The sequence below is a fragment of the Penicillium riverlandense genome, assembly GCF_028828495.1.
Source record: "Penicillium riverlandense strain IBT 135883 chromosome Unknown utg000002l_segment0_segment0, whole genome shotgun sequence".
NCBI classification, from domain to species: domain Eukaryota; kingdom Fungi; phylum Ascomycota; class Eurotiomycetes; order Eurotiales; family Aspergillaceae; genus Penicillium; species Penicillium riverlandense.
The window spans coordinates 789172-813488 of NW_026643195.1; the positions used below are offsets into that span (position 1 = coordinate 789172).

Here is a 24317-nt window from a genome sequence, read left to right on the forward strand (position 1 = left end):
AACCAGCGGGTTACTAGTTGGACAGGATGGATCCAAGTCGCACCCTCAGCAGCCCTCTGGAGTATTGCAAGGAGTGCCAACTTCTTTGTGCCGCTGGGGTTGCTTAAATACTTTGGTTCACTATCTATTATTCCTGAACGGGTCCAGCTATTTGCTCTTATTGCGTCTAGTGCCATACTCTATTTCGTCTTTACTGTCCCGACACAAGCAATTTTTATCCGGATAGCGGCCTCGATATTGCCAGAATCATGCTCTTCCATTGTGACTCTCGATCGAAGACTCTCTGAAAAGCATCGCTACCTTGGGGTGCTAGCTGCATGGACAAGCTGGGATGGTGCAAGTCGACTCCGCTACTTTAAGGTGCTGGGCAAGGTATTTCTTCTTAAGATGGTTGCGTGGTTTTGTCTCTCTTGGCTAGTTATCAGTGTGTACGTACCTTATACCCGGGAGGTGATATGGGTGTTTGCCTAGAGGTTCCATACGGGAGAGGGCTTCACACGAGAGCCGGATTTCATGCCGCAGCCGCTTGGATCAATGAGGTGGAAAAGAGGTCTAGCCATAACCACATGACTAGAGTTCCAAACTGCAAGACAAATGTCGTACCTTTCGTTTCTTAGTGGCTGATGTAAGATCACGTGCTATCTCACCTTATCGACAGGCAGCGACAACATCCAACTTGCACTGCTGCCTTCTCCTCTCTGTCGCCTAGTCCTGCGCATGCGAGCATCCTGTCCTCGAGCCGCTCGTTGGGCAGCTCTATTCCGCCCATCATGGAACCGATCCCTGCAACCTAACAACCTCCGCCTTGTCCGACACGATGTCGCGATTCCCGCCGTCCCAATTCCGCCGACGAAAAGGCACTGGCGAAGCTTCTCTTCGACCAGACCTGCTCGCTTCCTACTAGATGGGGACTCTACAATCTACGCTCTATCCACTGCACCCGGCAGAGCAGCCATTGCAGTCGTGCGCGTCTCCGGACCTTCCTGTGTATCGGTATGGGGATCTATTGACATCTAACTTGAAGTGTATTTTACTCATGATCACTATTACAAAAACAGATATACAATGCGCTGTGTCCCCAAGCACCACTCCCGAAACCGCGCCTCGCAGCCCTCCGCACCCTCTATGATCCACACCAGGCCCCATCTGCGAACAGCGTCCTCGATGCCGGCGCGCTGGTCCTCTACTTCTCCGCGCCAAGTACCGTGACTGGCGAAGATGTACTCGAGTTCCATATTCACGGTGGCCCGGCCATCGCCAAAGCCGTACTGGGCGCGATCGCGCGAACAAACAACCCCGACACCGTCGTTCGGTACGCAGAACCCGGCGAGTTCACCCGCCGCGCATTCATGAACGACCGCCTCGGTCTACCCCAGATCGAAGCATTGGGGGATACACTATCCGCCGAGACGGAACAGCAACGTCGACTTGCAGTGCGGGGGTCCAGCGACGCATTGCTGAATCGATACGAGTCCTGGCGCCAGCAGCTGTTGTATGCGAGGGGAGAGCTGGAAGCGTTAATTGATTTCAGTGAGGACCAGCACTTTGACGAGTCGACTGAGGAGCTGGTTGGATCGGTTGCGGGACAGGTGCGCGCGTTGCAGACGCAGATTGCGTTCCATATACGCAATGCCTCGAAGGGGGAGTTGCTGCGCAATGGGATCAAAGTTGCGCTGTTGGGTGCGCCTAATGCGGGGAAGAGTTCGTTGCTGAATCAGGTTGTGGGGAAGGAGGCTGCGATTGTTTCGACGGAGGAGGGGACTACGAGGGATATCGTGGATGTGGGTGTTGATCTGGGCGGGTGGTTTTGCAAGCTTGGGGATATGGCTGGTATTCGGGCTGATGCTCTTGGGCTTGGGGAGGGTGTTGTGATTGGGGCTGTGGAGAAAGAAGGTATTCGCAGGGCGAGGGCGAGAGCTCTGGAGTCGGATGTTGTCGTGGTGGTGGTCTCTGTGGAAGAGGATTCCAATGGTGCCAGTCTTTCTGTTGAACCGGAGGTCCTCGACGCAGCAAATGACTGTCTGGAGGCTGGGAAGTGTCTTGTTGTGGCCGTCAACAAATGCGACAGACTCCCTGCTGCCCGGCGAACCGGCGTGCTACCGGAGATGATAGCCAACAGGATCCACGGAGTGTTCCCAGCAATCCCGCAAAACCGGGTTTTCGCTATCTCTTGTGAGGAAGCACAGCGTGGCGCATCATCTTTAACAGAATCAGATCCGGGCAATCTACAAGGATTCCTCCGCGGCCTGATCTCGACCTTTGAACAAATTGCTTCACCCGAGGGCGACGAAAGCGGTCAATATGACACCTCTTATTGGGAAGATTCACTAGGTGTGACACATCGCCAAAGCTCTAATTTACAAAGATGTCTCGACCATCTCGATGATTTCCTGTCTCAAGCGTCTCCTGCTCATCCTCCGCGCGAAGACCGTGACGTCGACACCCTTGAATCCGAGGTGGATATCGTGACCGCGGCGGAACATCTGCGCTTCGCGGCGGATATGCTGGCCAAAATCACTGGCAAGGGCGAGAGCGGTGATGTTGAGGATGTGCTGGGTGTTGTCTTTGAGAAGTAAGTTTCCTGATCGTCATTCGGGAATTAGAGATTGTGGACTGACTGGCTGGATTGCAGATTCTGTGTTGGCAAATGAGCAAGACTTGGCCCTAGAGGATCAGTCTTGCGGCTGCAATGACTGAACGGGATTTTGCAGGGCGCGTCGCCTAGAGCTGCTTCGTCACCGTTGGAACGATATTGGTTCTGCGGGCTGATGCCCGGTTGTCGATTCTCCCTCGCATAGCGATTCTGCCAATGGCTAGTCGCCATTGGCGAATGGTTGCAGCGCATGCGCTGCCGAGTTGGATGGCGTGTTATATCCTCCTCTGCCCATTATGACGAAAGAGGGTTGAAGTACCTCGTGGTGGTGTGGTGAAATGTACGATAGAGAATGACCACTCTCGAGAGCTGGTTTTTGTATCTGCGCTGTGGTACTATCTTATAAATCATGCAAAAAAGAAGCTCTCAGATCATATTTATAAGCCCCCGGGGAATGTCTGCCTTGCACCTGGGCACCCTGTCCGCTGTCTCCGATGAATCATCCCCAGGCACCCACTCACCCAGGGTCATTCACCTGTCTTCCTGATAGTGCCCGGCTTCCATGTCTCTTCTAGAAACGTCGTGGCTGCTTGGAATGTAATGGAAGCGCCCTTTGTTCCTGCACAGACCGTGTCGGCAGGGCTGAGTCAGGGCAGATGGTGTGTGTTTCCATAGTTAGGTAGGCACCTTCCTAAATGAGATCCGGGTTTTGTTCTCAGTTTCATTTTACATCTTTGTTCCTGTCTTTATTTTCTTTGATTTTCATTTATGGTTAAATCTTTTGTCAATAATTCATTATTGAACCCCTTCCATTCTCTTTCAGCTAGCTATTATTACTTGCCCCGTTTTGTTAGAGATTGAGACATCATAGCTTTGGCCCGATCGGTCTTTAATTTCTATTCAGACACGGTGATCTATTATTGTTTTGTTTTGGTCCCCCTTCGGTTGTTCATGAAGGACAGAGTGTATTCTTCAGCGCGTCAGATTCTATTCTTAGATCTGATGATCGCCGCTGTAGGGCTGAACTACATTAGAAATCAAGTCACCTTCCAAGTTGGAGTCATGTCACGCAGACGGGCGGAAGGGACGCAGGCCACCAATCAACAGCGAACGCTTGCTAAAAATAAATATAAGAATCGAAACGTTGTGCCCCTGCAGTATATTTGCTGACATTTCGTTCTCTGCGCGACTGGGACGCCGGTGCCACATTGGTGGGCTGACTGACGGGTATGTAAGCATATTGGAAGTGGTCCCGCTCTGATACAGAATGTGAGACGGGCTGGATGAAATGGTTAAGTGTCAAGTTCAGTCTTGGAATTTGGCCCCTTTGTGTTATCACAGCTGAATGAAGAACGGGTGCTATTCATAGCATGTCCTTGTCGGGCCATGTGGGTTGTCAGTATTACTGCCGCATACCGTTTGATACATATTGAGTTCCAAGATGTTAAAATTGTAGCCTTTTTTACCAAAAAAGAAGAAAAAAGGCCTGACCAAGTTACGGGGGCACATTGAATTCCTCTGCATGTCCGCGTTGCCTTCCCCACTCTTTCATTCCCTCCATGAGGCCGTGGGCAAAGTCCGCGTTGAACCTAGTTCCGGACTCCGGCCATGAAACTCGTCCGTATCTCCACATCGCCCAACTCTCCGCCATAGTTCCCTCCCGGGCTCGCAAAAGGCCCATGGCTATATCAACCACCGGCGGGTGCTGCCGCTCGTCGCAGGAGAAGAAAACAGTGGCACCACAAGTACCGCAGAATGTGCGAAGCACACCCTCGCTCGACCGATAGCTCTTGGATGACCCAATCAACAAATCTGACGCTGGAGTAGGGGATATATGATCGAGAGGGACGAACATCCACCCGATCACATTGGTGCCATTGACCAGCCGGCAGTCATCACAGAAATCAAGGCATGCTAGCCATTTCGTCTTATCTGCCGGGTACAAATAGCCCTTCCCGGCAGGACTGTCGATAAACTCCTGTCGCGGCCGTGAGATGTTGAAGGACACGCCGCCGCAGTGACATTGGGCTAGTAGAGTATCGTCCAGGGGCTGTGAGCCCGCATTTGACAGAGCCGGAGTCTGGGACGCGGCTGATTTATGAACCTTCATTTGACGCCCGCCTACAGAGGGGACCAGCGCTGCGAGCCCTCCATCAGGCGAGTCACTAAAGCAATGCTGGGTGTACATCCACACACTCGGGTCATTGCTAAAGTCGAAGATTGCGCTGGACATATACCAGTTGCTCTCGTCATGCCCCCGGTCCCCGATCTTACAGCCGCAGGTGCTGCAGGAGTACCGGGTACATTGTGACTGCGCATGCGCGTACGCGGTGAGTTTGTCAAGCCCTGACGGCGCAATAAACTGTGGCTCAACACCGTCAGGCAGCATGGAATGAAATGAACAAAGAGACCCGTGTGTGTAGCGGCAGACGCTACAGTGGCAGAGGTAAGCCTTGAGGGGCAGATCTTGCGCTGCAACGGTGATGGTGAAGTGGACGCTGCGGCAAAGGCAGCGCGCAGTCAAAGTCTTGCTTGCAGCCATGGTGATGCTATCAACAATGGAAAATCGACTAGGATCGAGGATCCATGGGGAGATGAGTCCAGAGAGTGGGGTACGGAAACTCGTATTCGGCAAGATGGTTTATCCAGGCTTATCGATCATGTTCATCACCAGAAAGAGAGAAATTACCTGATTCGATACCAATGACCCGAGGAGATACATGACAACTGTATGTACCAAAGGAAGATATTTTGTTTTTAAGCCCCCTCAGATCGTATAATCTGAGGCTGGGATCGTTGATTATCGCTAAATCTCATGCTCACCACGGCTGGACACCATTCACGTTGATGGCTTTCCCCTCGTCAGCATCCCGCTTTCCTTGCACGACATCTTTCACGAAATTCCCCCCAGCTGAGGGATCGAGAGCACCGATCTAGATGTTCATCAGTCAGCCCTGGCGCTTTATAGTTGCGTTTGAAGCTCACCTTCTTCAGAATTTCTGGGCCAATACCGGCCAAACCAGTCGCGAGGAAGCCAGGCGAAACAGCAAAGACTTTAACGCCGTCCTTTTTGAGGATACGATACCACTGTCGCATCATCATATTGAGTCCCGTCTTGGAGCTGCGATATGCCTCTGTTGGATTCAGCGTGCTCGGTTTGGGCCACCCGGCATCCGGCGAAGCGTTGATTGTCGCATACTGCGCATCCATCCGTTCTGTCTCCGCAAGGGGAGATGTGCCGCTCGTGATGAACAGCAGGCGCGGCTGGGCTGATTTGAGCAACAGCGGAACAAAGAGCGAGGTCGTAACCTGGGCGCCGGTGACGTTGGTATCCCAAGTTTTGTTCCAGCCTTCCCTGAGACTGAGTTCGCCGGCTTGAATTGCATGGTCGAAATTGGCGCCAGCGTTGTTGATGAGTACATCAAGCTTCCCGTAGGTCGTTGTCACGTAATGAACAGCGCCTTCAATCGAGGCATCGCTCACGACATCAATTTGAACAACGCTGAGAGTGCTGCGAGTCTGGGGGATCTCTTTTCGGAGCTGGACACTGACTTCCTCGCCCTTCACACGATCGCGACTGCCAATGATAATGTTGTAGGGAATCGACTCCTTGCAGAGCGCTCTGACAATCTCCAGGCCGAGTCCAGTGTTGCCGCCAGTGATAAGGATTGTTTCTGCGGTCTCCATTGTGAGGATTCTGGTTGCTTAGAGTTGGCAAAGATAAGAAAAATTCTTGAGTAGTCTACTAGTGTAGTTAGTGTCGAATGCAGACGGATCGAGCCTGCTTTATGTCTCGAGCCCGGAGATAAAGTTAAACAAACTACGGACATAGTTGAGTGCGTCGAAATGTATACCAGAAAGAGTTTAGCGTTCCCGCTTGAGATGTATAGTGGTTGAGTGCCCGGCAAACAATGATGTCAGACAACACTCTCGCGTTGCCCTGAACATTTCCACCGACTCCCTGCCCTCTTCTAATATCAACACCCCACATTCATTGGAGCGAGGTCACCTTCAGCTACACCTACGAAGCAGGCGCCTTCAAACTGCCCTGGCTCCGTGTCCTTCGACCAGCAACAACCGCCCCGCCTCCCACCTCTCATCACCAAGATCCGCCGCGACTTCACGCCTCTCATCAGCAAGATCCGCCGGGGCCCCTCAACCCTCACCAGCAGGATGGGCGACCTATGATTGCTCGCCGTCTTGCCATGGAGACGTCAGCGACCTACGCCCCGCAACCTGTCCCACAAACCCCGCTATGGAGGAAGAAGAGGTTGAGATGTCTTTTTTTGCGGCTTTGCCTGATGTAGCGGTCACGATCGGCTCAACTGCGGTTTCTATTAGAAACCGGATCCAACGCGAACTAGACAAGACAGTCTTCTGCAAGTACATCGCGTTTACAAACGTTCCTCCAAGTCTCCTCGAGGATAGGAAGCGCCCTATCTTCCCAAAGTCGACTCGGATATTCTACAATCATGATACTAGGCAACTTCTCGTTAAGCTCGTCGCAACGCCTCATGAAATTGCAGAAAGAACACTTGAGTTTGGTGTGAACGCCGAGCTCCTCAGCATGGGATTGGCAACATCGGTTGTCCTTACAGGAAGTGGTCGAATTCGCGGTAACGCCTGCTCTAAGGAGCCCGACGGCACATGGAGACATAAGTCCCTCCCCGCTGGCAGAACGACGGAGTGGCCGTCTGTGGTAATCGAGACTGGAGTTTCCGAAGGCTGGACGCAGTTGAAGAGAGACGCAGAATGGTGGATCAACAACTCTCATGGACAAGTGAAACTAGTGATCCTGATTCGCGCCAATAAATCTCTACCCGAGATCAAATACGAGACTATCATCAGTGGCGCCCCCTCCCCGGCTCTTCGCAGTGGCCGCGTCAGATACCAATGCCTACCGCGGCAGTCGATTGTGCAATCCCGGCCCGTGAACCAGCCTGGGGCGCCTATCACAACTGTTGGGGTAACCCCACTAGTCGTTAAGTTTGATGAGATATTTCTTCGGCAACCAGCGCCACCCGAGCATGACATCCACGTGTCGCTGCAGTGGATGGAACACATTTCCAGGACCGTTTGGGCTGAACTTGGGATCTGAAGACATGTCCCCATTGTCCTGTGAGGTTGTGCAGTGCGAGATGTGAGGTTTCTGTCATGTCCGTACTTCCCAGATAGCTAATGTATCATTATCTTCTTTCCCAAGACTACCTATAAGTCTCTATTGCCCGAATCCGTAAAACAACTACCTTAGGGTACCGTAAAGCACTCCTAACAATTCTAATCGCTCGCACTGCCGGATTTGCCTAATAGGGACGTCGCACGACCCGCCATACAATATTTACAAGGTGGGGATAGCCAGCTCATGGACACCTTCGCGAACTCCATGACTACCCGTACCCACATTCACATCTGTGTCTGGCTCAGCCCGGCCCTCGGATGCAGTATAAACGGAAGAAATAGACTCCGAGTCAGATCCAGAATCAGGGTCTTTGTCATGGCTGGCTTTTTTAGAAGGCACTGACCCAGATTGAGATCTGGGAAGAATTAACTCCTGCGTGGAAGGTATCGTTCGGGGAATGTATGCTGCATCACCCTGTTGCTCCAACACTGAGACGGGGGAAGGAACAATAGGAATAGAAATGCCCGCCCTATACCCATCAGAAGGAGCCTGGGTGGATGGTGACGGCCATCGTACTGGTATAGGCCGAGGAATAAATGTTGCCGATGTCCCAGGAATATTATATTCATGCTGCTGAGGTTCTTCTGCTATTTGTTGTTCAAGTTGTGGCAGGGATGATCTGTCTTGAGATTCTCGCAGCAGTGCCACTAGATGGGCCGGCAGATCGGGCTGATCCGGCTGCCTCAGATCACGAACACCAGTACCCGGCGGCAGGGTGAATTCTTGAGCATATCGACGCATGCCATCTGGTGTCGCAGACCGACTACTGGGTAGCCCCTGTTCCAAATTACCGGGAAGTTCTTGAGGATCTCCAGAATGAGGGATTCCACGAGACATCTGAGCTGGAGGAGGGAACTTTCTCTCATAAGAACCCCGTTGATCCCCGCCACGAAGGTAGCTGGGAACAGCATTCTTGAGAGCGTCGGGATTTTCCAAGGCTTGTCTAAGCAACTGGTCAACTTGCCGCTTTCTCTCATCGGTGATCTCAGACTGTGCGGAGAACCCGATTGCCTCTGGCATGAGAAGCAGATCGGGAATATCAAGATCCGGAATGTGGCTGCACGAGAGAAGCAGCCGTAGAACTTCTGGGTGGCCGTGATACGCTGCGTATCGAAATGGCTGCCATCCATCCTTGTCTTTCCGGATAGTCGACGCTCCCCGGTCAAGCAGCAGCGACACTACATGCAAGTGACCGCCCATGGCAGCCAGACTAAGCGGCGAGTCTTCTCGGAAGCTGGTTCCAACCTTCACGCATAGCGGAGATCCTCGATCGAGCAGTCTCTGTACAGCAGCGACTTGTCCATACCGACATGCAACGCCAAGGGGTCGGTCTCCGACGCCGTCCCGGGCATCAAGTGATGCGCCCTTGTCACATAGGAGATCGAGAAGACGCACCGAGCCTCGTGCGGCGGCGAGGTGTATTGGTCTTTGCTGGAACTGATCCTCGGCCTCGATGTTGGAACCAGTCACAAGCAGCAGATTCGCGATCTCAGGATTATCTGCTAGACAAGCATAATGCAGAGCCGTGAGACCAGTCCTACATTGTTGGCCGGGTGTAACACCGCGGCGTAGGAGTAACTCTACCACCGCGAATTGAGACTGCATAACTGCCAAATGTAGAGCTGTTCGTCCCATACTATTCACAGTTCCCAAGGACTTCCTCCTGTCACTCAAAAGTCTGATAATTTGCTCGTGTCCATTGTACGCAGCCCAGTGGAGAGCCGTCATGCCAGTATCATCGATGCTGTCGAGGGAAGCCTTTTTTTGGAGAAGACGTTCGACAGCCCTAAGACGGCCAGCCTCGGCCGCGCAGATCAGAGGAGTCTTGCGATTTCGACCTGGTGCTTCCATATTGGCTCGGTGATGTAAGACAATCTCCATTGCTTCTAGGTGCCCGCCCAGGCATGTATAATGCAATGCCGTCATCATTGAGCCATCCATAGCTTCCATATCCGCTCCATGCGAGAGGAGAATCTGCACCACCTCGTCGTCGCCACGTTTCGCCGCCGCATGCAGAGCAGTCATATGATTCTCTGCGCGGGCATTGATCTCGGCACCCCAGTTTATCAACATTTGGAGGGCGTTCAACTGCCCACGATCCGCAGCAACCCAAAGTCCAGTCTGGTTTTTGATGTTTGTGGCCTCAAGAATATCACTATCAGCCAGGATTACTTCAAGCACGCCGCAATGTCCACGTGAGGCTGCTAAATGGAGTGCCGTCCAGTTAGAGCCGTCTGTCACGTCGAGTCGAGCGTTGTGCTGGACCAGTAGATCAACTATCTCTTCTTTCCCACAGTGCGAAGCAACTAGAAGAGCATTGCGCCTGGATTGCCAGTGACGAGCCTCGATGTCGCAGCCGCGGTCGATTAGTCGTTCCACTTCATCACGCGAACCAGCTTGAGCTGCTTTGATAATCGGCGGTATAGACGCGCTATCCGCCGCGGTGAGGTCGATGCTAGTATTGAAGTTCGGTTCTCGGGGGCGCCTTCGTCGGCTCAAAGTTGGATTCATAGAAAGATTTGCTGAGCTTCTTGTTGACAGCGAGAAGAGATTCTGACGGCTACGCGGATTCACGCGCTCAATCAACGATGATAACCTTCCATTGTTTCGCGACCCTAAGGATCTCATGGTCCCACGGGAGGCTTTAGAGTCCGACTCTGATCGTCTCATTGAATTCGGGGTAGGTCGAGCGGAGGCTTGCTTAAACGATGCACTCCTCGTCTGCTGCCATGGATGTACCAGCCCGGACGGAGTACTTGGCAAGGTGGCATAACCCTGTTGTTGCGCAGAGACCTTTTCCCAAGAAGCTGATGGTGAATTCATTTCAAGTGTCCCCGTCCGACTGCTATCATAGCCCTGGTCGGTAAATGGACTGTGGCCGCCCGTAGTCGAGTGGCTCTCTGGCGTTGAGATAGCCCGAACATGCTGGGGCTGCTTAGGTCGGCGGTAGACCATTGATGCTGCTAAAGTCGGTTCAAAATCAAACATTTGGTCTTGCACTGATGGTCTGCTGCTGGGAACAGTACTCGACGTCCGTGATATCTGGCTAGCGCGAGTCGACCGAAGCGTGACGGTATCATCGTGGATCTTACGAATGATCTGACGATTAGTCGCTTTTCTAAGCAGTTTCACCTGCTCGGTAGCTGAATGGCTGTCAGAGATTAGTTGAGTCATGTTCGACTAGACAAGCATAATTACTCTCACCATTGACAGACTTGAAGCAATAGCTGTAGCGCAAGCACCTGGGCGTGTAGCCGCCTCTGATGCGCTTGCATAGCTTCTTCATTCCACATCACCTTGACACGGGTTCTGAACCTCATAGTGCCATCATCATGTGTACCTCGCACCAAAGCCGACACGTCCTCTTCGAGCACCTCCATGACAGTCTGACACCCGTCCATGGCAACCGTCAAGCCTTCGAGATACTCCTCCGGCGTCGGGCCATGGGCATTGGACTCAGCCCATTCGCGCAAGCTCGTCAAGGCGGTTCGGATGCATTTTAGCTCACGGATCAAGGATTCGATGGTCAGATCGGCATCATTGAATTTACCGAGTAGCTTGTTTAGCCCGTCGACTGTCGAGAGGAGAGCCCCGGCGACCTGGACGCCTCCAGATATGATGCCGAAGACCGTGGCAGGGTCCATGCTGGGTCTATAGGGACATGTTAACAATCATAGATGGTTGCAGAGAGGAATTGTTGCTGCTCCGACGGGGCGGGCTGAGCAGCTGAGCCGATCGACGCGGGGCTTAGCACCTCCGGGCCAAAGAGAGGTTAAGACGGTAAATAAAACAAGATGAAGATTCAATGATGCGCTTTTTTATTAGAAAATTGGGTTTTGTACATTTTGGTCGCAACACCGACCCATTCTACAACAGAAGCGCTGTATATAGCACAATATAGCTCGGGTATCACGTCAAACGCCAGATTCTACCTTCAATCCGCTCAAGCTCAAGCTCCGATCGCGTTCTTAACCCACTTCTCCAGGCCGCCCTTGGCGATGATCTCCTGCACGTTCGGTGGCAGCTCACCAACCTTGTGCGTCCACTTAGGCCCGTTCGGTCCCTCCTGCACCTCGATCTGGCTGCGGCGCACATCCCAAGTCAACGTCCAGCCGGTGCGACGGGTTAGGGCCTTGCCGTCAGACGCAAAAGCCTCACGTAGACGGTTAATTAGGCGCGGAACCTCAAGCCCCATTAGAGCGTTGTTAATGCTATTCCGCGAGAAGATGTTGCCGAAGCTGCCGGACACCACGAGAGGGATTTGCTTGGCCAGAATGGCAGTGGCGGCTTGCTCGCGCGAACTGCCACAGCCAAAGTTGAAGCCGGAAACCAGGATATCGCCCTGTTTGGCAATTGAAGAGAACTCGGCGTCATAGTTAGACATGCACACCTTAGCCATTGTCTCAACGGGCACGTCGTCCTGGTAGGTGTATTTTCCCGGATAGATCCCATCCGTGTTAATGTTGTCGGCGTCACAGAAGACGATCTCACCAGAGACGCGCTCAGGGAACCCTGGGTACACTTCAACCAAGGCATCGCCTGTCGAAGCTTCGGCCTCGGTCGTCTCAGGGGCAAATTTCTTCTCGCCGTCGGCCACAAGGTCATCGATCTGGCCAATCACCTTCTCAAGAGCCTCCTCCGCTGTGATCATCCGGTCCGGACTCTCACCCTCGCCCCGAATGACACCATCCCAGCCCTCGGGCGCCTGATACCAGCCAGGTCCACAGATTTTACCGTTTAGGGCGCTCGCCGCCACAATCTCAGGGCTAGATAGGTATGCCTTGGCATCCGTCGAGCCCATCCGGCCCTTGAAGTTGCGGTTAGAGGCGCTGATGCCAACCTCGCCGGGCTCAAGAAGACCAGTACCCAGGCCAATGCAAGGTCCGCACCCGGCGGGCAGAGCCGTGGCACCGGCATCAAGCAGAGTCTGCCAGTCACCAGCTTCCTCCGCAGCAATCTGCTCAGGGATAGAAGCGGCGGCAATATAGAACTTGACGCCGTCCGCGATCTTAGGCATTTGACCGCCATTCTTTTCAGCGGCCTCCTTGAACACGCGGGCAGCGGCGGCGATATCAGAAGCGCGTGAGTTCGTACAAGAGACTAGGTAGGCCTTGTCCACCTTGATATCGGCGGCCTCCAGTTCATTAAGAGGAGTAGCCACCTTCACGGAGTTAGGGCCCGACACGTACGGGGAGAGCGAGGAAAGATCCAAGAAGAGCTCCTTGTCGTACTTGGCTCCCTTATCGGCAGTCAAGGGGTTTGCAAACAGCTGCTCCAAACGCGGATGGGTGAACTGTTGCGGGGCCAAGGTCTTAAAAGGGCCATCGGCTAGACCCATGGCGGCAGTCGTCGCCTTAGCCTTCAGCCAGCCCTTCAACACGTCGTCGATAGGGAATAGACCGGTCAGCGCACCCCATTCGGTAGTCATGTTTGCAATCGTCAACCGATCATCCACGGGCAGACTTCGCATGGTTTCCTCAGAACCAGTGAATTCGATGGCGTGATTCAGGACATCATCTTTATCAAACAGCCCACATAGGGCTACAATCACATCTTTGCCCGTCACGCCGGGGGGCATGATTCCGGTCAAGGTGACCTTGGTTTGTGGCGGGATTTGCCACCAACTGGTCCCCGTCGCCCCTATATTTCATATTAGATCCTGACGGTCATGCAAGAGAATCGGGGAAGGGTCCTCACATATACTCGCAGCATCTGTCCGTACGACAGCAGTTCCAACACAACCTAGTCCGCCATACATGTTCGAATGGCTGTCCGAGGCAACTACCATGGTTCCGGGCCTTCCTGTCATTAGCAAAGAATGTGAATTGCAGGGAGAATGCAACATTACCAGGCGAAACCCTCTTCTACCATAATTTGATGTCCGATTCCGCGTCCGGCGGGGTAGAATTCGACGCCATGTAGCTTAGCAAAGTCTTCGATCTGCTGGTATTTCTGTAGGTTCTTCTCGGTCTTGTTCTGCACGTCGTGGTCGAGGGTCATGACAATCTGGTCCGGGTTGTGAAGTTTGGAGGCACCGATAGACATGAACTTCAGAGCCACCGGCCAGGAGTTATCGTGCGTCATGCATCGGTGAGGTGAGATGGTCACATAGTCGCCCGACTTGACGAACTTGTCCTTGGCGAGCCCGACGGAGTACTGCTGAACAATCTTTTCGGTGAGGGTCTGCGGCACGGCCTTGGAGGCCTGCATGGAGGAGAAAACCGCGGCCGTTTCGGGGTCTTCGAGCTGGGAGTGGAAGACTTGCGAGAAAGAGACACCAGTGGAGGCGAAGGTCCGGCGCTGTTGGGTTCTAGCGACAGAACTGGCGACAGAACCGCGCAGCAGGACCCAACGCTTGCCAGCGCTGGCGGATGGCATCAATCGGGACTGCATGAGGAGAGGAAGGTCAGTACCGGCCGGAATCAATTGGGCTGGAAACCAATTAGGCCACGAGACACTCACAGTCATGTTGCGCACCGTCCAACTCTCCGAGCAATTACAGTCAATCAATCAGTCCTTCCGAGTCACCAAGAGAAAAATCATGGCAAATGAGGACGCGGCGATTAGTAGAGGGGATGACTCAGCGGACCGACAGTCGGTGGAATCAAGATCACGTGATAGTGTATCTGCCGATGTCGGAGCGGATCGAGTTCGATGTGTATAGAGTCATGGCGAGCAGAGCAGCGCCGAATATTTAGTTCCAGTAGTGACTGTATTGTAAAAAAAGAAATAGGTCTGATCAGTAGTGCTGTTTCTCTTGTAAAGCTAACTCCTATGTTCGAGTGATTTATTTACTATTTACTATGTACTCGTCCTGGAGAAACACGCGAAGTAACTAGACTCTGGTCAACACGAAGCAGGCCGATCACCACCACCCACCACTGTTATGCTGTTAGGATCAAGAAGTTCTCTGCTCGAGTGTCCAACCAGCGAGCAACCGTTGGTCTCATCAATGGGCTTCAATGGCACCTGACTCATACCCCGCCATAGCTAGCCGCCGGGATTCTCGGCTATAACCGTGCTGGAAGAAGGCCATTTTCACCCGGTGAATCTATAAGGACAAGCCTACAGTCCGCACTTACGATTGTACATATTTAAAGTTGTTGATCCACCGGGTTGCGGGTCGACCTTATTCTCTACTATTTTTTCCTCTCCCGCTTTCCCTTCTTCTTTCCCATAACCCCCACCACTCCCCCGCCACCATCATGCCGACCCGGCAAGAAGTCTCCTACTTTGGAGCTGGCCCAGCGCCCCTCCCAACCCCCGTCGTCGAGGCTGGCGCCAAGGCCTTCGTCAACTACAACGACTCCGGGCTCGGACTCGGCGAGATCTCGCACCGTTCCCCCGCCGCCAACAAGATCCTCGACGAAGCCAAGGCGAACCTGACCACCCTTCTCGATATCCCGGATAACTATGATATCCTCTTCATGCAAGCCGGCGGCAGCGGCGAGTTCAGCGCCGTCGTACATAATCTGGTGGCAGTCTGGGTCGAGCGCCGACGTCGTCGCGCCGAGGCGGATATCTCCAAAACCCACGCCGGCGTGGAGAAGGCGCAGGTCGATGAATTGGTCTTCCAGCGACTGCAAAAGGAGGTCGAGGAGGAGTTGAAGCTGGATTATCTGGTGACGGGTTCGTGGTCGCTCAAGGCGTCGCAGGAGGCAGCCAGACTGGTCGGCGCGAAATATGTGAATGTTGCGCTGGACGCGAAGAAGGCCAATGGTGGGAAGTTTGGCACCATCCCTGCCGAGGAGACGTGGTCGTTGACTCCAACCAAGAAGGAGGGCGGCAATGGCTCGGCATTTGTCTACTTCTGCGATAATGAGACGGTGGATGGCGTGGAGTTCCAGAGTTTCCCCAAGTCTCTGGAGGCGCAGGGCCAGGATGCCGAGGATGAGCGGCTCGTGGTGGCCGACATGAGCTCCAACTTCCTCAGCCGGAAAGTCGATGTCCGCAAGTACGCGGTTATCTTTGTACGTGTTCTCTTGGTTCCTCCATGGCTGCAACTTATTAACGCTCTATACAGGGTGGCGCACAGAAGAACGTCGGAGTGACCGGTATCACCATCGCGATTGTCCGCAAGGATCTACTCCCACCTCAAACCGCAACGCCTCCAGCTGCACTCCTGCAGCGACTGAACATCGGCGGTCTGCCGGGCCCCATTGTGTTCGACTATGCCACAATCGCCAAGAACAATTCGCTCTACAACACCCTACCCATCTTCAACCTCTGGATTGCCGGCCAGGTCATGGCCGATCTCGTGACTGCATTCGGGGCCCAAAGAGTCAGCGGCCAGGAAGAGATCGCCAACCACAAGGCAAAGCTCATCTACGACGTCATGGACAAGTATCCGCAGGTGTACCAGGTGGTGCCGGACAAGAGCGTGCGCAGCCGCATGAACGTTTGCTTCCGGGTCCACGGCGGTGACGAGGTCAAGGAGAAGGAGTTCCTGGCGGGCGCGGAGAAGCGATTGCTCCAGGGTCTCAAGGGTCACCGCAGTGTTGGCGGTATGCGCGCTAGCAACTACAACGCTGTTCCACTGGAGAACGCGCAGAAGCTGGTCAAGTACCTGGAGGACTTTGCGACGGGCCAGTAGATGAGGCTGTGGGGTGGATGGGACCTTCAACCCGGGGCATTCGAGAGAAAAAGGTGACGTGATGACATGAGACAGAACAGTGGCTACTGTTTTATTCAACATAACTCCCCCAGTATATGCAAATATGCTACAGACATCTCTGGTGGTAATACAACATAATGACATTAAAGCTTCCACACGGCCCATTCTTTCAGATCGAGCTCTTTAATGATTCCCTGGAGTGGTCCCTGGAGCTCTTTGCCCTGGGCCCACAGCTTGGGGCCGGCCATATAGCTGATGAAGCCGTCAGGACCCGAGACCATGATCAGTTTGCTCCGGCGAGAGCTATCTGCTGGGCGGGTAGATTCGGTGAACCTTAGGATATCCTTGGTCCCAATGAATGTGTTTTGCTCGTCCAAATAGTAGTCCACGGTCACTTGGCCCGGGTATTGTGATTTCAGGGCTTCCAACTCACGCACAATCAGCGAAGTCCGTTTCTCTTGCTCGGGAATGGTTGGGGGAACGGTGGCACTGCTGCTCTCAGACGCTCCAAACCATCCACTAAACCAGGATCGATGAGACGGTGAGGGGTTCTGCAAGGTATCGCTTTGCCCACCAAGACAATCCTCGCTTCGACGATTCGCCCACAGAATATGAATCCTAGGTCGGGCCTCGCCGCGCCGGCTGAGCAATGAATAGCCCGCCTGCAAAGCGGGTGCGATGCCTGTCCCGCCGGCAATAAATAAAATATCCCGTGTATCCTCCGGAATAGCACACTCAATCTGCGGTCCTCGGATCTCAACCTCGGCCCCGATATCGAGGTTATGCAGGTACCTCGAAACCTCGCCAAAGGGATCTTTCCGGATGAAGAACTGCAGATAGCCCTCGTTCTCCTCATCCACACTTAGCGTTGTTGCTGCCGTCGTCGGTAGAGGAGTGTAATCTCGCCCGATTTGCAGCTGCGGCTGCTTGAACATCACGCTCCAGATCCCGGTGCGCCATGCTTCCTCGTAAACATCATAGTTGGCGGCGCTGGGTGTCCGAGGGCAGAGCGTGAATATGCTGCTAGTCGCGGAGACCGGTTCGCGCGATACGAGACGGTACTTGGTGAATGTGTCCGGGTTCAAGGTCGCTGAAGAATTCGAGGTTTCCGAGCGGTAGTAGGCGCCTGCGCCGGCTGCTGCGGTCCCGACGGCAAGAACGCCTAGCCAGCGGCGATGTTTAGGGGGTGATGGTTGTGAAGGCGCAGAAGTCGAGACTGCTCTTTGTGGCCGAATGAATAAAGAATGCCTGCAGCTACGGCACGGCACCAGGGGGTTCATGTCCGAATCGTCGTGGTCAGACCGAGACAAAGAAAGGAAGAAAGAGATCGAGACCAAACTGACTTAGTCACGTCACGGGGGATCGACAATTAAACCCCCTTGTCCTTCCCTTTCCTCTTTTACTGCTTTAACCGATACACACTCCCGGCAATGGAGTCTCCTGCCTGTCTCTCCTGACTCGATTTATTATTTTCAATCCAGAGAGAATGTCGCATATCGCATTCTCACAAACCACCCAGAATGGCAACCTCGCCGCCCCGAGAGACTCCCTCGAACTCGCCTCGCTCGCCTCCTCCTCGCCCGCCTCAGTAGATGGGACCTCGCGCTCCTCGTCACCAGATGGCATTTCGTCCTCGCGCAAGCTCTCACTCGAAGACGAAGACCCGCTCGCCGAATCCCACCTCAATGCAGGCTTAGAATCGGGCCATCAGCGGCCCATGCGGTCTTATTCGGTCTCCTCGGCCTTTGATTTTGGACGAAATCTCTTCCCGCTCTCGCAAACACAGGCTGGGTATGCTCCTCTGGGGTCGCCGACGGCGCTACATCAGCAGGCGGATGGGTCGTTGGAAAGGAATAAGACCTTGACATACCTGAATGGTCTGTCGCTGATCGTGGGGCTAATTATTGGTTCCGGTATCTTCTCGTCTCCAAGTGAAGTGAATGCGCACGCTGGATCACCGGGCGCCGCGCTCATTGTCTGGACAGTGGCTGGGGTATTAGCCTGGACCGGGGCGGCCAGCTACGCAGAACTGGGAGGTGCGATCCCGCTCAACGGAGGCGCACAGATTTATTTGTCTAAGATCTTCGGAGAATTGATGGGCTTCCTCTTCACGTGGTGCGCAGTATTGGTCCTGAAGCCGGGGTCTGCCGCAATCATCTCCATTATTTTCGGCGAGTACGTCGTGCGTGCGTTTATCGGTGCCGATGTGGAAAGTGTCAGCCCGTGGATCAACAAGGGCGTCGCATTTGGCGGCCTCTTTGCGGTGACTTTGTTCAATTGCATTTCTACCAAGGCTGCAACTCGCCTGGGAGACTTGCTCATGTTCTTCAAATTTGTTGCCCTGCTTGGTGTCACCGTGACGGGCATTGTCGTGGCTGTGACGGGGCTATCTTCTCAAGGCAGCGCAAGCAAGGACTGGAAGACGAGCGGCTGGTTCGAAGGAACGAGCACAGAAATCTCCGATTTTGCAGTGGCCCTGTACGCAGGACTCTGGGCGTTTGACGGCTGGGATAATGTAAGTTGATCAAATTTCGGTTATGGCCTGCACTGACACGATGACCAGACCAACTACGTGACGGGTGAGTTCAAAAACGCAAAGCGCGACCTGCCGCGAGTGATCCACACGGCAATGCCGCTCGTCATCATCTGCTATCTGCTCGCGAATGTCGCATACTTTCTGGTCCTGGATCACGATACTCTCCAAACCAGCAACACCGTCGCCGTCCAGTTCGGTGGGAAAGTATTCGGTCGCGTTGGCGCCCTCATTCTCGCTCTGGTTGTGTCCGGCAGTTGTTTCGGCTCGCTAAACGCCACCACCTTCACCAGCGGCCGACTGGTCTACGCAGCTGGTAAAGAAGGCTACCTCCCGTCACTATTCGGACGCCTCGGTCTGCGTAACGAGACTCCCTCCTCGGGCCCCCCGGGCGGTGGCAGACTTCAGCGTCGCTCCTGGGCTCGCAAGTCTATCTCGAAACTGTTTGGGGACGAGGCCCGTCTTGGATTCACCCCAATCAACGCCATGGCCTTCAATGCAGCCCTGACGACCATCTATATCGTCATGGGCGAATTTGAGACATTGGTAACATTCTACGGCGTGGCAGGCTACACCTTCTATTTTCTGACCGTGCTGGGCTTGATTGTCCTACGCATCCGTGAACCCTACCTGGAACGCCCATATCGCACATGGATCTCCACCCCGATCATCTTCTGCTGCGTCAGTTTGTTCCTCTTGAGTCGCGCCGTCATCGCCGAACCATTACAGGCGCTCATCGTGGTTGTCTTCATTATCACCGGTATCCCGGTCTACTTCTGGCGCATCTACCAACGAGATGGCAAAGATGCGCTTCCAAGTTGGAAGTTCTGAAATGGCGCTCTAGGTAGCCTCTCTTCCTCCCTTTTTCCTTCGTGCTTTGATCGTTTTTGATCCTTATGAATTGATACCCATGCATATAATCCGGGTGTATTGCGGCAAGAAGCAAAGTCCGATCTGGCTTTGTTTCTATTTCTCTTTTGCGGTCATGCAATGGAGCCTGTGGACGGTGTACGATGTGATGATGGTGACTTGACTCACGGCGGGTGCATCTTGCTTATTTTGGTTCTTTCCTGAGCTCTGTTTTAATATATCATTCTTGCATTCATCCCCGCGCGGATGCCATGCAATCTTAATTACTTAGCATCTATGTGAAAGACTCTATGCTTTTGTATCGATTATACGCCAAGCCCGTCCCACGACTCACCACGGACAAGAACCGCGGCCGGTTGCGGGTCATCATGTATTGAGTTTGCAAAGAATCGGAGCCTGTAACACCGGTCCGCTGGATGATAGATTCGAGTTGAGATGGCTGTCCGGCCATTGAGGAAGACCTCCAACACGCTCCTGTCGAAGAAGGCATGTACACGGAGAGACTCTTCTTGTTCCTCTCCCTGTTCGTTCAAGTACGTGAAAAGTGTGTGTGGTGCGGACTCGAATCCATGGTTGATATTGTCGCTGGCAGGCTGGGGACGGCGAATTGTGAATGTTTCATCCTGAGGGTTCCAAGAGAGGGTGGTGCAGTGCTTGAAATCTGAGTGGTAGACAGTGTGTCAATAATGCAAAAACACGAGCGGGCGAATATCTTACCGGAGCTATGTGCAATCTCGATGCCAACACGCTCACACATTTGACTGACAGAGAATTCGGCATCCAGTTCCCATCGAGATGTTGTCAACGGCATATTGGTAGAGATACCGTCGCTGAGAATAGGCAAAGATATGCTTCTCAATTGGCTCTTCCGTGCACCCTCTCGAAGTCGCCCAAGTCGTGGATCAGGGCGTATTCCGAGAGTACGAATTATGACTGTGTCAGACCTGGACGAACTAGGCACGACTTCAATCGAGGTGATGGAGTCCAACTTCGAGCTGCGCGCTTTAATAACATGATGTATCGTCCTCAACTCCACCACCCGTGGAAGTGTAATCAGGCCGCTCCATCCCTGTCGATGGCGGAGGGTATCAGGAAGATCTTCCTCCGTAATCCATCCAAACACAATCTGCCGCGAAGCCTGAACATCCCAGAAGGAATTCGCGGCGTAGTAGCAGCCGTGATCGAAGATTCCAGAAAACGCATATGTTGTCAATGTATCATCGGTGATGTTCTTGCATTCTTTGGGTTTGACAGACATCCAAAGTTGCGCGCGCGCAACACGCCGGTGCCAAGCTGAATTGGGATCCTTGTGAAGACTGGAAGATAGACACCCTTCAGTTCCCATTATGACAAAATCTCGAGACACGCCGGCAATATCTGCCAGAGTCATGAGGTTGCCAACCTCCCAATTCACGCCGAAATCACCCGACCAACGCGATGGACTGAAATTCAATCCGACATCAATTAAAGGACCGAGGTATTTCCATTTCCGCAAGTCGGTGGGCTGGACGGCGTAGACGAAGATAGTGGGAGTTTTTCCCGTAATACCGCCCGAGATAAATCCGTACAGAATTGGTGAATCGTTCTGCTGCTGTTGGCTTCCACTCCAAGCTGTAAGACACGGATCCCTCCATCCAGTCACTTGGATATTTTCAGGCGGACCCGTCAAGATAGGATTACAATCCTGTCGCAGCCACGTCTCCCCATTATCATGCGAGACCGCTAAACTAAGAGACTCGCAACCACGGACGTACGGCAACGTGTAATGGATGGGAAGACGCCTCACAGAGGTGTAAACCATTGTGAGAGCCTTAGGCTGCCCGTAAATATCAGTTGCTCGTAGGCATCCTGTGAAGACGCCACAACGGTCATATTCAGCAGACGGCGTCAAGACCGGATGCGACGATATCTTCCACAAAACAAGGTCTGAAGAGGTAGCATGGCCCCAGGAGATGTGACCCCAGTCGTTACCGTATGGATTCCACTGGAAGGAGAGATGATATACTCCGGTTGCAGGATCATATCCAAGACCACAAGGATCATTAAGCCACCCATGGGGCGCGGTTAAGTGGAAAGAGGGCCGGCGTTGCGAAATTGTTTCTATATGGGCATCGTGTGGCTTGCCCAGAGAATGCGGCTGCTTTTCTTCAAGAACATGTAGGTCCCGATCCGGTGCGCTTGTGAGAACCGACATGTTGGGCTTGGTATGTGTTCTCAGCAAAAAAAGGTAAGAAGAGCTGGATGGATGGAAACATTGAGAACTCGTATCTGCTCTCACATGGTTCCGCTGGCATGCAAATTCCTCGGCAAAACTAATCATGTAACATCGAACTGCGGTGATCCTATTGTTGTTCAAAAAGAGGGGATATCACTTCGACGTCGTCTCACCGGGACTTGGTCGGAGGCCCCCTCGGCCTCCACGGAGGATCCTCGGCGAAACCCCTGGCAGCGACAGGATCAACGGCGATTTTGGCGACCGTGGGAAATGCACTGCAGCTTTGCAGACCCTGGTAACCGTGCAGATCGTCGACCGCGGAGTCGATGACGCCCTGGGGTTCGGAGAAACTCCATTAATAATAAACCCGGGGATGAGCGGATCTGGGGAATCAAACTTCACGACATGCGATCAGATCTCCTAAACTTAATGTCTTCGCCATATAAACCATGAGCACCCCCCACGCCGGTGGCCGTCGGGGGCGTTCAAGCTTTGCACGTTCGCTTCGGTCCATCATGTCTCGCGAGAAGCAGGACCTCGAGGTCCAGCACCTTGACTTTTCTTCTTCATCGGAGCCGCTGAGATCGCAAGGCCGCGCGATTAACCCGCTCTTGGTCTTTGCATGCGCTGTCTTTGGGGCAGCTTCGTTCCTGTTCGGGTATGATGATAAGTTAATCTCGCCCGTTGCGGCATTGACGCCCTTTGTGAGCATATTCCCGTCTCGTCTTCAATGCAAGCACTGACTGCCTATACTCAGGTCGCCAAGTTCCAAGGACTCAATCCGGCCACCGCGAAGTATGTACTTACGGCGCGCAACCAGAACCTGATATTCTCTGTGCCTCTGGTCGGCTCCATCATCGGCGCCGTCGTCGCTTCGCCGTTGAACTTTCACTATGGCCGGAAATGGCCATTGGTCGCTGCCTACATCATCTCCGTGGGCGGTGGCTTGCTCCAAGTCCTCGCCCCTAATCTAGGTGCCTTTGTAGGAGGGCGGTCGATCAGCGGTTTGGCCATGGGCATTGCCAATGCTACGGCGCCCTTATATCTGTCAGAGGCAGGTCTGCTCTCGTTCTCAGAACAATTGCCGTCATTGCTAACTCACAATAACAGGTCGTGCCCGCTTCCGTACGAGGCCGCAGCGTCAGCTCAATCAATATTCTCAACCTAACCGCCGGGGTTGTGGGAACGGTGATCGTTTTCGGCACCGAGAAGCTCGAGAACCACCTTTCCTACCAGATTCCACTAGCCATCCAATGCGTCATCCCCGTCATCCTCTTCGTACTCACTATTCCGCTCCCCGAGAGTCCGCAATGGCTCGTGTCAAAGGGGAACATGAAGCGCGCACACCACAACCTCCGCCGACTGCGCGGGTTCAGCGATGCCCAGGTCGAAGCCGAGCTACGTCTCATTGCGCTGTGCGAAGAGAACGAACGCGAGCTGCGGTCCGATGTCAAGTTCTGGCACATCTTCCGCAGAGAACATCTCAAACGAACCCTCACGGCGGGCTCGTTTTATTCTCTGAATCAGATCTCCGGCATCATCCTCTCAACTACCTACACGACCGTCTTCCTCACGGAACTGGGGATCGGTGATGCTTTCTCACTTACTATCATTGCGTCCTGCTGTACTTTGGCTGGCACCATTGCCGCGCCATTCGTGATCGATCGCGCCGGGCGCAGACCGACAGCTTTCACCGGAATGATTGTTTTGTTCGTCATCGATGCATTGGCAGGCGGTCTCGCCTTTAATACAAATGACCCACACTCCACCATGGCCATTGCCGCATTGTCATTCATCTTCAACTTCTTCTGGGCCTCGTCTTTCTTCTCCCTATCTAATCTGATGCCCTCAGAAATGGCCACCCCAAAGCTCCGCCACCATACCATGTCCTATACTATCGCCTGCGCGCAGACCACTGCCGTGATCACTACGCTTGCGGTTCCGCAGCTTACCTCCGCCGACGCGGCGAACCTCGGTGCAAAGACTTATCTGGTCTTTGCGGGCTGTATGGCTGCTATTATTATTTTTGTATTTTTCTTCATGCCTGAAACGCGCGGCCGGACATTTGCCGAGATTGATGAGATGTACGCTGCGAAGATTCCCATGTGGAAGTGGCGGAACTATAAGACATCGGTGGAGGCGAGGACTGGAAGCGCCGTTTCGGACGAGTCAGAGAAGTTCAAGGCTGTCTCCTGTACATAAATCCCTGTCATTACAGCAGTGCGGGTGGTTTGTGATTTCGTATATACAACAGCTCGAAACATGAAAACTTGTTCCGGAGACTGCTTGCTCATGGAGACATATTATTTATTA

The 24317-nt window shown here is 53.5% G+C and overlaps 13 protein-coding genes across 13 annotated transcripts; 5 read left to right on the top strand and 8 right to left on the bottom strand.

Annotated features, from left to right (window-relative positions):
- Window positions 1-717: 717 nt before the first annotated feature.
- Window positions 718-2576, top strand: N7474_002606 (tRNA modification GTPase; the record flags this gene model as incomplete). The annotated part of the gene is made up of 2 exons (XM_057194021.1): window positions 718-993; window positions 1059-2576. 2 exons carry the CDS (start codon window positions 718-720, stop codon window positions 2574-2576), a joined length of 1794 nt encoding a protein of 597 aa, XP_057055376.1.
- A 1512-nt stretch (window positions 2577-4088) lies between these two features.
- On the bottom strand, window positions 4089-5135 carry N7474_002607 (GFA family protein; the record flags this gene model as incomplete). The annotated part of the gene is made up of 1 exon (XM_057194022.1): window positions 4089-5135. One exon carries the CDS (start codon window positions 5133-5135, stop codon window positions 4089-4091), a length of 1047 nt encoding a protein of 348 aa, XP_057055377.1.
- Window positions 5136-5412: 277 nt separating this feature from the next.
- N7474_002608 (putative short chain dehydrogenase) lies at window positions 5413-6289 on the bottom strand (the record flags this gene model as incomplete). Its single annotated transcript, XM_057194023.1, has 2 exons — window positions 5413-5526; window positions 5579-6289. Coding segments are annotated over 2 exons (825 nt in total), but the record flags the coding sequence as incomplete, so codon positions are not given.
- Window positions 6290-6848: 559 nt separating this feature from the next.
- On the top strand, window positions 6849-7691 carry N7474_002609 (uncharacterized protein; the record flags this gene model as incomplete). The annotated part of the gene is made up of 1 exon (XM_057194024.1): window positions 6849-7691. One exon carries the CDS (start codon window positions 6849-6851, stop codon window positions 7689-7691), a length of 843 nt encoding a protein of 280 aa, XP_057055379.1.
- Window positions 7692-7931: 240 nt separating this feature from the next.
- On the bottom strand, window positions 7932-10946 carry N7474_002610 (ankyrin repeat domain-containing protein; the record flags this gene model as incomplete). Its single annotated transcript, XM_057194025.1, has 1 exon — window positions 7932-10946. The coding sequence occupies one exon, from the start codon at window positions 10944-10946 to the stop codon at window positions 7932-7934; it is 3015 nt and encodes a 1004-aa protein (XP_057055380.1).
- Window positions 10947-10972: 26 nt separating this feature from the next.
- N7474_002611 (uncharacterized protein) lies at window positions 10973-11416 on the bottom strand (the record flags this gene model as incomplete). The annotated part of the gene is made up of 1 exon (XM_057194026.1): window positions 10973-11416. The coding sequence occupies one exon, from the start codon at window positions 11414-11416 to the stop codon at window positions 10973-10975; it is 444 nt and encodes a 147-aa protein (XP_057055381.1).
- Window positions 11417-11721: 305 nt separating this feature from the next.
- On the bottom strand, window positions 11722-13350 carry N7474_002612 (uncharacterized protein; the record flags this gene model as incomplete). Its single annotated transcript, XM_057194027.1, has 1 exon — window positions 11722-13350. The coding sequence occupies one exon, from the start codon at window positions 13348-13350 to the stop codon at window positions 11722-11724; it is 1629 nt and encodes a 542-aa protein (XP_057055382.1).
- A 266-nt stretch (window positions 13351-13616) lies between these two features.
- N7474_002613 (uncharacterized protein) lies at window positions 13617-14240 on the bottom strand (the record flags this gene model as incomplete). Its single annotated transcript, XM_057194028.1, has 1 exon — window positions 13617-14240. One exon carries the CDS (start codon window positions 14238-14240, stop codon window positions 13617-13619), a length of 624 nt encoding a protein of 207 aa, XP_057055383.1.
- A 737-nt stretch (window positions 14241-14977) lies between these two features.
- N7474_002614 (O-phospho-L-serine:2-oxoglutarate transaminase) lies at window positions 14978-16365 on the top strand (the record flags this gene model as incomplete). Its single annotated transcript, XM_057194029.1, has 2 exons — window positions 14978-15742; window positions 15796-16365. 2 exons carry the CDS (start codon window positions 14978-14980, stop codon window positions 16363-16365), a joined length of 1335 nt encoding a protein of 444 aa, XP_057055384.1.
- Window positions 16366-16529: 164 nt separating this feature from the next.
- On the bottom strand, window positions 16530-17666 carry N7474_002615 (cytochrome b5 reductase family protein; the record flags this gene model as incomplete). Its single annotated transcript, XM_057194030.1, has 1 exon — window positions 16530-17666. The coding sequence occupies one exon, from the start codon at window positions 17664-17666 to the stop codon at window positions 16530-16532; it is 1137 nt and encodes a 378-aa protein (XP_057055385.1).
- Window positions 17667-17872: 206 nt separating this feature from the next.
- On the top strand, window positions 17873-19750 carry N7474_002616 (putative amino acid transporter; the record flags this gene model as incomplete). The annotated part of the gene is made up of 2 exons (XM_057194031.1): window positions 17873-18901; window positions 18950-19750. 2 exons carry the CDS (start codon window positions 17873-17875, stop codon window positions 19748-19750), a joined length of 1830 nt encoding a protein of 609 aa, XP_057055386.1.
- Window positions 19751-20094: 344 nt separating this feature from the next.
- N7474_002617 (glycoside hydrolase family 32 protein) lies at window positions 20095-21983 on the bottom strand (the record flags this gene model as incomplete). Its single annotated transcript, XM_057194032.1, has 2 exons — window positions 20095-20450; window positions 20507-21983. The coding sequence occupies 2 exons, from the start codon at window positions 21981-21983 to the stop codon at window positions 20095-20097; spliced, it is 1833 nt and encodes a 610-aa protein (XP_057055387.1).
- A 536-nt stretch (window positions 21984-22519) lies between these two features.
- Window positions 22520-24206, top strand: N7474_002618 (uncharacterized protein; the record flags this gene model as incomplete). Its single annotated transcript, XM_057194033.1, has 3 exons — window positions 22520-22708; window positions 22762-23058; window positions 23115-24206. The coding sequence occupies 3 exons, from the start codon at window positions 22520-22522 to the stop codon at window positions 24204-24206; spliced, it is 1578 nt and encodes a 525-aa protein (XP_057055388.1).
- Between the last annotated feature and the right edge of the window lie 111 nt (window positions 24207-24317).